This window comes from Ochotona curzoniae, unplaced genomic scaffold (assembly GCF_017591425.1).
Source record: "Ochotona curzoniae isolate NIBS_2020 unplaced genomic scaffold, NIBS_Ocur_1.0 patch35, whole genome shotgun sequence".
Lineage (NCBI taxonomy): Eukaryota > Metazoa > Chordata > Mammalia > Lagomorpha > Ochotonidae > Ochotona > Ochotona curzoniae.
Window position 1 is genome coordinate 35939 of NW_024466917.1, and position 12873 is coordinate 48811.

The window sequence follows — 12873 nt, forward strand, 5'->3', positions numbered from 1 at the left end:
AGTTCTGCATCCCCTATGAAAAGGAACTCCTGGCATTAAGGTGGGCCTGCAGGAGCAAAACCTCCCCTCATGCCCCATAGCGGTTCCCAGCAGACCCACTCCATCTAGAGTGCCTGCCCTCCTCACGTGAACCGCACAGACTTGGCACTGGAGTAGGCCCCTGTGACAGAGAGGGGGCACAGAGCTCCAGGGCTGATGGTCAAACCCCCAAGGCCACGCGTGATGGTGGGACTGAGGTCCCCGCAGACCACACCTCCCTGGGAACGGCTCACACCTGTAGACGAAAACACCAGGTTAGCATGCTCTACTGTTCCAGGTATAACATGAAACAGAATCTTTTAGAACCAATCACTCATTCATTCCTTTGGTGCTTTCAGGGAACAGAAACATGAGTCTTTTTTTTAAACTATAGGGTTGGAGGCAGTGCGTTAAACCACTGCCTGTGATGCCAGCATCCCATGGAAGCACTAGTTCAAGTCCTGGTTGCTCCATTTCCAATCCAGCTATCTGTTAATGCACCTGGAAAGATAGCAGCAGATGGCCCAAGTGCTTGCACCCCTGCACTCATATGGAAGATCCAGGTGGAGTTCTGGGCTTCGGGCTTTGACCTGGCCCCCCCCACCCTTGCCATTTGAGGAGCGAACCAGCAGATGGAAGATATGTGTAGTGTGTGTGTGTGTGTGTGTGTGTGTGTGTACTCCTTTTATTCCTCTTCTCTCTCTCTCTCTCTCTCTCTCTCTCTCTCTGTCCCTCTGATATCCACTTTTAAAATAAAATAATCTTTTAAAGAGAGAGAGAAAAAGTAGAGGCTATCCCAAACCCATTACCACATTCTTCTTACAGGAGTATGGTTAACAAACCGGACACTTGGGGCAGACTAATGCTTGGATGTGTGGTTTGCACCACCTCCGAGCAAACACTTCTGGATCCCATTAGAAGAAATCACCTAGAACTATGGTGCATGGGACAGAGAGAGGAGCAGGTGAGTCAGAAGCAGGCATCTAGCCCCAGGACTGTGCATCCCACCGTGACTCAAGAAAAAGGGACTCAAGTTGCCTGTAGAAGTCGCAAGTGAGTACAAAAGAAAAAAAGCATTTAACTGAAAACTTGGGACGATCTGAGCCATGTTCTGTGTGTCACTGACTGGTTCAATCTTTAACAAATGAGGGGGTCATAACCCACCACACAAGTTCCATGAAAGTCCTGGATGCATCCATTTAGGAGCCCAGGATTTGGGGCCAAGCATTTGTACACATCCCAGAGACTTTGATTCTGGTGTCCACTCTCTCAGCACCCCAAAGACAGAGCCCAGACCCCAGGTGGATGGCAGCTGATGCTGAGATGACTGACACTGAGAAAGCCAGATGCACAAGAACCCAACTTACAGATGTTGACGGAGCCAAGGCCTTCACATAACCTGCAGGGAAGAGAAAGGAGGTGAAGTTCAGAACCAGGTCCCTGGGCATCAGGAGGAGGCAACAGTGGCAGCAGCTGGCTTTATGCCTGGGGCATGCAGTGTCCTGAGGCTTGGCCTTGCTGGTGGGTCCCAAAGGGACAGGGTTGTGTCAGATGGCAGGATCCACAAGGGCACTCAGTGCCTTTGGAACCTCATGGACTTAACCAACCTAGCTGAGCAGGGCAGAACACATGGCAGGGCATGCGGGTTCTGGCTGGGTCACACCCAGTCCCTTAAGAGAAGATGGGAGTGCCTGGGGCCACCCAGAGAAAAGCTCCAAATGAGTGATTCAGAGCTCATCTCCTCTTGAATATTTCCCATATTTCACACCATCGTAAAGACAACAAATGGTTAAGTCACGGACCCCAGTGTATTCTCACCGTGACAATATCCTCCATCCTGCTCACCACATCCAGTAAAAACTCATGCACCCCTCCCAACAGACTGAAGATGTGGGGTTCTGGCTACCTCGGGGTTATGGCTAAGGATACTCAGTTAGTAAAGAGGTCCCCTTGGTGGGGCTGGTGTTGGTGCGTAACTGGAAGCTTGCAACACTAGCTTCCCTTATGGGTGCTGGTTCATGGCCTGGCTGCTCCACTTCCCTTCCAGTTTCCTGCTTGTGGCCTGGGAATACAGCAGAACATGACTCTCTTCAAGACCCTGTACCCAGAATGAGAGACCCAAAAGAAGCTCCTGCCTTTGGATTGGCTCAGATGTAGACATTGTAGCTATTTGAAGAGTGAACAGTAGATGGAGGATCTCTCTCTCTCTCTTTCTCTCTGCTTCTCAAATTAATAAAACTAATATTTTTAAAGAAAAACACACCCTATTTTTAAAGAGGTCCCATTGCTAAGAAATGGCAAAACTGGGACTTGAACCCAGAAAATCTGGCTGGCAACCTGGGCTCTTCACCTCCATGCACCACTCCCCAGCCCAGCCAGGTCCCTCCAATGGCACCTAGCTGGGGACAGTGCAGCCACCATACACCACCCCAGCCCTCTGTCCTAAATCCATGATGTTTCTCACCATGCTCACCCCGCTGTCCGCATCTCTTGGCTCAAGCTGGCAGCACAGCCTCAGATGCTTGCCCCAGTCCCACCCTCTACTCTTCTGCTCCTTCTCCAAGCAGCCTCCTGACAGCCACCTGCTGGTTCCTTTTGCATCTGTCCTTGTCACCTGCGAGGCAAGTACCCTGCACTGCTGCATCTCGCCACTAGGCACCAGGGTCAGCGGGATTCTGTTCATGTGCTTCCCAAGTCAAGTGGCCCTGAATGGATCTACATACAAGCCCTTGCTCTCCTCTCTGGGACTCTGTTTTGCTGTCTGGAAAATGTGGTGAGGCTAGGATCTTGCCCGGCCTGATCATCCTCTGCCTGGAGGATGTGCCCACTGTTTCTGAAGGCAGAGCTGAGGTCCCCCTTCCCCCACCGTGCCTATGTCTTCACCTGTGCTCCTCGCCCTCCAGCAGGCGGCGGTAGGTGGCAATCTCAATGTCCAGGCCCAGCTTGGAGTTCATCACCTCCTGGTACTCCTTGAGCAGGCAGGCCATGTCCTGCTTGGCCTTCTGCAGGGCCTCCTCCAGCCCTGCCAGCTTGCAGCGGGCGTCGCTCAGGACGGCCTCGCCCTGCTGCTCGGCCTCAGCCACAGCAGCCTCCAGCTTGGCGCGCTGTGAGGAAGGTGGGTAAGGGAAGGAATTTGAAATTAATGTGGCAGGAGATACCCTATCAAGTCATTGTTCCACTTCTATTGAGAATGGGTAGTGTTTGAAACTGCCTTTTTGAATGTCCCACAGTCAGAGCTATGGCATAGTGAGCCACCTGCAATGCCAGCATCCCATTTGGGTACTGGTTCGAGTCCCGACTGCTCTGCTTTTGATCCAGCTTCCTTGCTAATGCATTTAAAGGCAGCAGAAGATAGCACTCAGGTCCTGCTCGCCACGTGGGAGACCCAGAAGGAATTCCGGGCTCCTGGCTTCAGCCTGACCCAATCCTAGCCACTATGGTCATTTGGGAATGCATGAGCAGATGAAAGATTCTCTCTCTCTCTTTCTCTCTCTCTCAATTCTCTAAACCCAAATGAGATGCTGGCATTGCAGGTAGTAACTTAAGTTGCTATGCCATAGCTCTGAATTAAATAAAATTTTTTGTCTGCAAACTATTGTGCTTTATGCCCTCAGCTACGACCCATATCGTGTTACTTGGGTGGCACTCCGTAGAGCAGCCAAGAACTGCAGCACAGAAGGGAGAGCAAGCAAACTGAGCCAGGCAAGGGTCAAGACTCAGCACTGCCGCAGAGGCAGGTCACAAATGGGCAGGGTCAGTGTGCAAAACATTCTATATCTTGTGGACAAAGCAAAATTAAAACCCTACTTAGTGTGTGCACAAAAAATAAAGTTCAGATGAGTTAGAGACCTAAATGTGAGGGGAAAAAAAACACAAAACTATTAGAGAACAAAGATATAAGTGATTGCTTTTTGTATCTTGAAACTTCCTGAGCATCAGTCATGAAACACAGAACTGACAGACTTGGCCACATGTGGGTTAAAGAGATGAATCAATAAAGAACAGCAAATTGGGCCAGTGCCTTGGTTAAGCAGAGTAAGCCTCTGCCTGTGATGTCAGTATCCCACACAGACACTGGTTCTAGTCTCAGTTGCTCCACTTCCAACACAGCTTCCTGCTAAAGTCTGGGAAAGCAGCAGAGGATGGCCCCTGCACCCACGTGGGAAACCCAGAAAAAGCTCCTGGCCCCCAGCTTCGAACTTTCCCAGCTCAGGCCGATATGGCCATCTGGGGAATCAACCAGCATACTCTCATTCATTCTCAACTGTATCTTCTCTCTCTGTTACAAGTCTACCTTTCAAATTAAAATAAACGAATCTTTTTAAAAAGGCCACCAAGCAAAGCCAATAGACAAGATTGAAAGAAGAGTGATCACGATGTGGATAACTGACCATGGGTGATGATCTGGACTGAATGGACCAGGAAATGCTGCGTGTCACCATTGAAGCAGGAAGGGCTCACAATAGAAAACGGGCAGGTGACAGGAACAGGCAATTCTTTAGAAGGGGTGACAGTCCTCCATATGGCTAGTGACTCTATGAGGAGGCATTCGCTATCACCGAAGAACTGAAGAAGTGATAATTAGATAGCAATTAGATGCAAGCTCCATAGGGGTTTGAAAGCATGGTCAGAACAGGTGCTGGGACAGAAGAGTCAGGTGGATGTTCTCCAGCAGCTCACAGCTTCTGCGGTTGGACGGGACACAAGTTGGGTGGGTGGTGGCAGGACCCCCAATGAGGTCAGCATACTCCCCCAGCCCACCTCCTAGACACACACCTGCTGCTTGGCATTCTCCAGATCGGCTGTCAGCCTCTGGATCAGGCGGTTCAGCTCGTTGATCTCCTCTTTGGTTCTGCGGAGGCTCTCGCTCTGCTGGGTCACTGTGGCCTTCATCTCCTCACACTGTGGGTTGGGAGGCAAGTGCTAACTGGCTGGACGGCAAGGCTGCCCTGCACAAGCCACACTCTGCCTGGGGTCTCAACTGTAGCCCCCAGGGACTCCCCAGGTCCACTACTCTCCTCCTTGCCCAATCCTCCAGGTCACCTTGGTCTGGTACCAGGACTCGGCCTCAGCCCGGCTGCGTCTGGCAATCTCGTCATATTGAGCCTTGATATCAGCCACCACAGCATCCATGTTGAACTCCCGGCTGTTGTCCATCTTCACCACCACCGAGGTGTCAGAGATGTGTGAGTGGAGAAGGAAGATTTCCTGCAGGAGGGCAAGCAGCATGCTCAGCTCCATATCCCACACCCATACCCCTCACTCTGCAGGTGATCTCCAAACCAGGTCCCCGAACTGGGCACCTTAGCAAGGAAATTAGACAACAAGAAGTCTGGGGAAAGTGAAGGCATGCAACTTTCCAAGGAAAACCTGGCACAGGATCATGGCATGCAGAAAAGGAGTCAGAATGGGAATATTCCTGACAAATGCCCACATAAGCAAGGCCTATCTGCATATACGGGCACACACTGGGTCATCCCACGGGGGGTCTGAGTTCTCCATGCTAGCTGGAACTGTAGTTAGAGTCCTGGATGAACTCGTTAGGTTTTCACATTATTCACAGTCATAAATTATCTGTCATAGCTCCATTTTAGGTCTTTCTGTGTAGTCAAGGAATGAATCACAGACTTTCAGATCACCTAAGGAAGGGTATCACCCACTTCCTTATCAACATCACCATCATTGGATAGGCACAGAGAGCTCCTATCCTCTGGTTCACTGCCCAAATCCCCTTAGCCACCAGGGTTGGGCCAGGCCAAAATCAGGAGCCTTGGGTACTCAACGTAGGACTCCCATTTGGGGCTGCCAGGAACCCAACTCCTACAATTAGCACAGCTGCACCCCAGTCTGCCACCAGCAGGCAGCTGGAGTCAGGAGGCAGAGCAGAGACCCAAGCCCACGTTCTCTAATATGCAACTGGTGTTTCAACTGCCGTGCTACTTCCTGCTTGAAAGGAAGCCTGAGCAAGAGAAAACCCCCGTCTACTCATAGGAGTGGGAAGCACAGCTATCCCCCTGGAACCCAGAAGCTGGCCAGGGTGCAGCCAACATGCTCCTCCACCTCCTCCTTTGCTTGCTCTTCCAGAAGTGGGGAGAGAGCTACCTCCTCATAGACGCGCCGCAGGAAGCTGATCTCCTCCCTCAGCGCCTCCACATTGGCCTCCAGGTCCGCCTTGCGCAGATAGGCCGCATCAACATCCTGACAGAGACAAGCAACACCGGAGAGAAGGGGAGTGAGCCTTACCCCCTGCCACCGTATCCCGGCCCAGCTCTCTGCCTCAGACCTGACACTGCTCATCCAGTCTGCACTTGCCAAGGCCCAGCGATTGCTCAGGTGTGCACAGGATTCGGACCCCAAATGCATAATGGAAGAGTTTCAACCACAAGACCGTAAGCTAACAGAACCAAGAGGGTGGAATCGATCTAATGGTGTTGTTGAATGGGCAGGTCCCTGGAAAGGGATTGAGACAGTCATTAGGGTGAAGCCTCCACAACTGAATCTGGTGCTTTATTAGGGGAGAAAGAAAGACCGCGGGTGGACAGATAGGCACAGCACACCCTGCCTCTGGTTGTGCAGTGCTCCGCTCTGCACCATGACTGCCAACAACGGGGCTGTACAAGAGACCCAACCAGTGGGGCCGACTGAGCGTTGGCTGTGAACTTCCAGAGCAACAAGCCAAAAATAAACCTCTTTTCTCTGTGATGTAGGCGTCTTGGGCAGTTCATTCTAGTAACAAAATACCCTTGTACTTCTCGCCCTTAATCCTCCAGGTCATTCCAAGAGGGACAGGGTGGTTGGCTCTCTTGCTTCTAACACTACCTCCACACCAGAAACATCAGTGGGACCACCTAGGGAAAGGAAGGGAAAAGAGATCTGATCCCTCTAGGCAAACCCCCGCCCAAAGAGGAGTTCTACTCCCTGTGATGGAGGTCACGCTTCTACTGGCTGATTTGTGGCAACCCATCTTTCCATGGCAGGAGAGTCCTCCAGTTAAAAAAAAAAAAAAAGCAGATGATAAGCACCCTATTTGTCCTGCTTTGTTTCTAATATTTATTTACTGTAGAGAAGGAACGAAACACCAGGACAGACAGAGCTCTCATCCATTGTTTCATTCTCCGAAGGCCCACAACGGCTGGTTTTGGGCCTGAACCAAAGTGGGTCTCTCATGCTTGGGGGTGGAGAGGGAGGCACAACAATGACACAACTCCTTGAGCCATCACTGCTGCCTCCAGAGTGTGCATCAGTAGGAGGTTAGAGCCAGGAGCCAAGAGTGGGATTGAACCCAGGCACCAGGACATCTGAACCGCTAGGTGACCATGAGGTGTTTGTTGAATAGCACTGACATGTATGCAACAAGAGGGACATTGCTAACAGGTTTTCCCCAACCCCTCCAGTTTCACCACAAGGAGACCATGCTGACAACCTCATTAGCAAGCCGAGCACCAAGGGCCCTCCAGCCATCTGGGACAGTGGGGAGAGCCAATATCCACATGAGGCCAAAGCAACTTCAGAAGTGGACATTTCCACTGACCAGGGAGGTAGCTGGAGTCAGAAGGCATCTCCAGGAGGGTTTCTTTTCAACACACTCTGGCTTCTCCCAGCCAAACCAGCCCACCTTCACCTGCTTGGGCTCTTAGTGCCACCAGCAAGTGGACTGATGATGGATCCATAGGAGGATGCCCTGCAGGCGGCCTCCTTCCCCTCACCTTCTTTAGTGTCACAAACTCGTTCTCTGCTGTGGCCCGGGAGGTCAGTTCTTCTTCAAACCTAAGCAGAGAGCACATGAGTAAAACAGCAGCTCCAGGATATGGGGGGGACTGTCCAGCCTGAACCCACGTCAGCCAAAGTCCCTGGATTTCCCTTCAGTTTCTGGGTGCCTTTGTAGATTTCCTGGCTACTGGGGTCACCTCACTGGCATCTGTCCGTCTTGGCTGCAAGTTACTGCAACACCTGAGACCAGTAATTTGCCCACTTTATTCTTAGGTAGAGTCATCCGGTGGGCACTGCGGGAGGACGCTAAGCATGGCCAGCCCTCCACATCTGTGAGTTCAAGCCCCACTTGTGCTGAGCCCATTGAGTAAACCAATCAAGAATGGAAAATGCATCTGCACTGAACATGTACAGGCTTTCAGAATATCACTGCCTAGACAATGGAGTCTAACAGCTGTGCTCACAGCTGTTGATTACACGGTACTGGGTGTTATAAGCCGAACAGGGATGATTCAAAGTATGCGATAAGATGCCTTGAGTTCCTTGTAAAGACTCTACCATCTTGGATAAGGAACTTGAGCCATGTGTGCATTTTGATATCCACAGGGGTCCCTAGATTCCATTCATGCATTGGGCATCAAAGGATGACTCGACCCAGATGCAACAAAATGCAGCAGGTGTGGCCTTTCGGCTTGAAAGCTGCAGAACATGAAGCCCCAGGAAGACAGGCGCTGTGAGGTTCAATTTCCCATCTCCCAACATCCAACATTCCAGAAAGCAAACCACAGCACGGAGGCAGTTCCCCAGCCTTTCTCCCCTAAATGATGAGTGGCCCTACCCCCACCAATGAGATGATCCAGAATTCCCAGAGCACAGTTTTTACAAGTCTGTAACTACAGGGTAATTCCATCTGCGGTAAACTCTCGCTCTCTAATTACCAGCCCCCACAGTCCCAGAGTAGGATGCAGAAATTGACACTTGCACATTGAGAACCCATGTCTGCAATTTGCTTCACCCCCAGGGAAAGAGAAGACCCACTTCCGCGTGCAACCAAAGAGTAAGACTGATGTCCCCAGATCAGAGTTGGAACGAGGGTAATGCCAAAATCACCCTGAGCTCTCTCTGCAAGGGAAAGAGTGTAGACCAGGTCATGGCCAGACCCCACCAACCAGGCCAATGCAAAGAATTTAAGCCAATGTTTGCATAGTGGAAGCCTACAGAGAGCCTGGTGATCTGTAGAGAAAATAAAGAAGGAATCCAGAGCTCATCAGAAAACTTTGTGTGGCGTACGGCATTGACCAGGGCTTCCCTAAGACACCTCTTCCAGAGCTTTCCCTGCCCATTCATTCTACTGGGGTCTGTTCTCCCTGTTGTATTTGGTTCTTGGTTTCTCTCTGTGTGTCTCTATGTGAGTCTGGGATTGGTATGACTGTCCCAGCCCTCCCAGAGAGCAAGTTATTCTCACCACTTCTTCCCAGGAGCCAATTGCAGAACCATTCAATAGGTAGTGAGTCATGGTCCCTTTGGCCTTCGGCCACCTCCACCTCCACAAACCTAAGGTCTATCCTATCCAATATAGCCACCCTCCCAACCCAACCACACTCACTTCTTCTTGTAGCCCTCCAGCACTCCTTGTGCATGGTTGAGCTCCGAGGACAGCCGCCCACTGTCAGCCTCCAGGCACTCGGCCTCCCGCCGCAGTGACTCGATGTAGCCTTCAAACAGCTGTTCTAGGTCGTTCTGACAGCACCGGCGGTTCTGGTAAAACTGCAGCTTGGTCTCTAACAGCTTGTTCTGTTGCTCCAGGAAGCAGACCTGTCATTTAAGGTGGGAAAAAAAAGGTTCCAGGGGAGCCCAGGATGGAGGAAAAAGGGTAGGTGAGTTAAGCACTGTGGCATCTTCTAGAAGTTAAGAACACCCCCGCAGCCAGCCAGCAAAGGAAGAGAGGGCACTCTATTCTGCTCAAAGCCCCAGAGTCCCTGGAAGCAGTTTCTCCCCTGAAAGCCTCCAGTAGCACCTGCAGCCTTGCCAACCCCCTGGTGTTAGCCTCACAGCCAGTCAGATTAAGCTGTTGTGAACAGCTAGGTCCGTGGGTATCAGTACAGCAGCTATCGAAAACGATACCCCCATTTGGTATCTCACACTCTGACTCTGCAGCTCTGGAATTCAGAGGGGATACCCCAAGATCTCTCACTTCCCAACCTTGCCACCAACCAGGCCTCTTTGCCTCCCTCCCTCTCTCTCAGCTACCGTACAACCAAGGCTGCAGGCACACAATAGCCGGGACACACTGGAGTTCCCAGGCTCCCCTAGCAGGCCTACAGGCCCACTTTGTTCAGCCCTGTGTGTTGTTTTATGAACACCTGACCTGTTGCTAGAATATGATCACTGATTGATTACAGGCCTGAGTCTGGGTCTCTCCAACCTTAAGGACAAATCAGAAGCTCTGGCGAAGTCAAGTGGGTGGCTTGCAGGTGAGCCACGACCCCTGGTTCTCCTCTGCGGAGGCTGGTGTCTCGTTCGGATTCATTCCCATGGCTACCAAGCCCCTGTGGTCTCCAGCTCTAAAGTAGGCAATATTTCTTTCTTCTCAAGCCTTAAGCTCTAGACAACATAAGCCAACTCCAAAGAGGAGAACAAACCAAACCTCTCAATTGTCCATGCTGGCCACAAGAGAAGCCCAAACCCCAGTTACCCAAACGGTGTCTGCCTTGAGTGTAGACCCTCAGGCCAGACAGGGGCAACCCCAGCCACAGATTACTGCAGGATCTAACTCACCACATCCGTATAGTTACAACCAGGAGCATGCCCACAGGGAAAGAAGGATGCTGGAGCCTGGCAGGTGGCCACCAGCACCCATGGGGGAGGGGACAACTGCAGGTGCAGTATGTGCATCTCTCAACTCTGACAGCAGCGTTCCAAAGCCAAGTGCCAAGATGCCTCGGAATCTGTGTATCTGAAACCCTCACTGTGCTTTGGGGCCTATTGAGAAAAAACCCCTCTCAAGGCAGATGCAGCTCCCAGGCACAGCACACAGGTGTTTGCATGGTAACCCCTCCCCACATGTCTCCGGGGTGTTCCTAAGCACTGAGCACCCACATGCACAGCCTACAGTTGATTGGGGACAGATGTGCAGTGCTGTGGCTGGTGGACATGTCTGTTTCTAAGGGCAGCATGGTCTGAGAATCTAGCACTCGCCCACCCACCAGGAACCTGGCTCCTGTGTTCCTGACCCAGTTCCTGGGCAGAGCCCCAACACACAGCCCTGGGAGACAAGCCCATCTGCCTTTGGACTCAATCCTCCCCCCCAAAAAAAGACTATAAGCCCTCGGAGGGTACATCATCCTTGGGTCAAAGGACACCAGAGCTATGCCTAAACGAAAGGAGTCAGGGACAGCAACATCAAAAGAGTGAAGTTCAGTAGCCTCTTCCAGGACCCCATTAAAGCTCTCAGCTCGCTGCAGCACTGTTGGAAATGGAGGGTGCCTCAGGCAGAAGTTCCCAGAACCCACAGCCTTCCCTCATCATCCTCTCCAAGGACAAGGGGCAAAGGAACCCCTGACTTCTCCCCAGGGCTGCCAGACCCTCTCCAAGGAAGCCCAGAGGGCATCTCACACACAAGTGCCCAACTGCTGTTGCTGGGCAAGGAAGGTCCCCAAGGTGGGCCCACAGACAACCCCTGACATAGGCAAGCTTCGGCCATCACCCGACATAGCAACATCAGAAAACCAGGACCAAGTCAGCTGTGTTCTCCAGCTCAGTAACAAGAGAACTTGAACCTGAGCAGTCATCAGGTTCCAAGCTCTTTGCCCCTTCTAAGCCAGAGCCCCAAGCCCACCTTGTGAATGAAGGCAGCAAACTTGTTGTTCAAACACTTGATCTGTTCCTTCTCTTCACGCTTCACACACTGCGCATTGGGGTCGATGCCCAGGTTGAGGGGTGTCAGCAGGCTCTCATTGACCGTGACGGCAGTAATGCAGAGGGTGCCGGACCCACCGAGACCCCCTGCTCGGTAACCAAAGCTGCCCCTGCTATGGTGGAGGGGCCGTTTGCAACTCCCAGCCATCCTCGGCGACCCCGCCGCACACAGGCTCCGGCTGCCAAACACCCCAAGGTGCCTATAGCCAAGCAACCCAGGGGAGCTGCTATGAAAAGTCCCAACATTGAGGCAGCCATGAGCCCCTGGTTTGGGCACCACCACGGCCGAGTAGGAGCTGAAGTTCCTGACCATGCTGCCGCCACCACCAGGATTAACGCAGAAGGAGCGGCTGGCCATGCGGCTTCGAGGATTGGTGAGTGACAAGTGTCGTGCGGGGACCCATCAGTGCTCCTGCCTTTTATCAGGGCAAGGACAGGCCCCCATCTGGCAACATGAAAGGCAGGAGGAAGTCATTAACACCATTTATGAGCGTGAGACTCACCCCGCTCCCCTTCACTCTCCACTCACCCTTTCACCCCCCACCCCAACCTCGAGACAAAGCCAGATGGAGAGGAAAGCTGAAACTTGAACCTGTTAATGGGCAGGTCAAGGAGATCTTGCATCATAGGGTACCTGCCCATTGCCACCTGGACCTCAGGCCTGCACCCAGCTATTAAGCCCCCAAACCATGCCCATGAACCCTTATGAAAAGCAAAGGGATCATCACCCTCAGGCAGGCTGGGACTTGACCTTGTACATTCTGGAGACAGAAGGGCCCTAGGTCCCATGTGCATGACCCCCATCAAGCCTTGCCCTGTGACATCCTCACCTTAGCCCGGGTCAGTGGTTGTGCTGCTCCCTTAAAGACAGAAAGCCTATCTGTGTGCCCTTTTTTCCACCCCACTGTGGTGACAAGCACCTGTTAGGGCCTGGGGAAAAGCCTCAGACACATTGAATGGCAACTCACAACAGAAACTGGACCTGGCCTGCAGGTTTTCTACCGGCCCTCCACTCTGTGCCAGCCCGAGGGAGCTGAGGGAGCTGTGCCTGGGAGGACGTAGCTTCCCATGGCAGGTAACGACTGAAATGCCACACGCAGAGAGAAGAAATGACATAGACAGTTTGTCCTTAAAGAATCCAGGTTTCGCTGAATCCAGGCAGGACAAGGACAGGCCCCTGCCAGGGAGAGATAGGGGTGTGCGGCTGGCTTGCTAGGAGGGTCACAG

The 12873-nt window shown here is 52.2% G+C and overlaps 1 protein-coding gene across 1 annotated transcript; it reads right to left on the reverse strand.

Annotated features, from left to right (window-relative positions):
* Positions 1 to 122: 122 nt before the first annotated feature.
* LOC121167238 (keratin, type II cuticular Hb5-like) lies at positions 123 to 12004 on the reverse strand. The gene is made up of 9 exons (XM_040996647.1): positions 11567 to 12004; positions 9335 to 9543; positions 7725 to 7785; positions 6121 to 6216; positions 5062 to 5226; positions 4795 to 4920; positions 2902 to 3122; positions 1386 to 1417; positions 123 to 274 (listed from the first exon to the last, which is right to left on the reverse strand). Exons 1-9 carry the CDS (start codon positions 12002 to 12004, stop codon positions 123 to 125), a joined length of 1500 nt encoding a protein of 499 aa, XP_040852581.1.
* Between the last annotated feature and the right edge of the window lie 869 nt (positions 12005 to 12873).

Bases quoted from the DNA above. Each gene is read 5' to 3' on its own strand.
- LOC121167238 (XM_040996647.1), bottom strand. From the start codon at position 12,004: ATGGCCAGCCGCTCCTTCTGCGTTAATCCTGGTGGTGGCGGCAGCATG. The intron at 9,544-11,566 runs GTGGGCTTGGGG...CTTAAATGACAG, and splicing joins TTGCTGCCTTCATTCACAAG to GTCTGCTTCCTGGAGCAACA. The intron at 275-1,385 runs GTAAGTTGGGTT...TTTCGTCTACAG, and splicing joins CCTTGGCTCCGTCAACATCT to GTGTGAGCCGTTCCCAGGGA.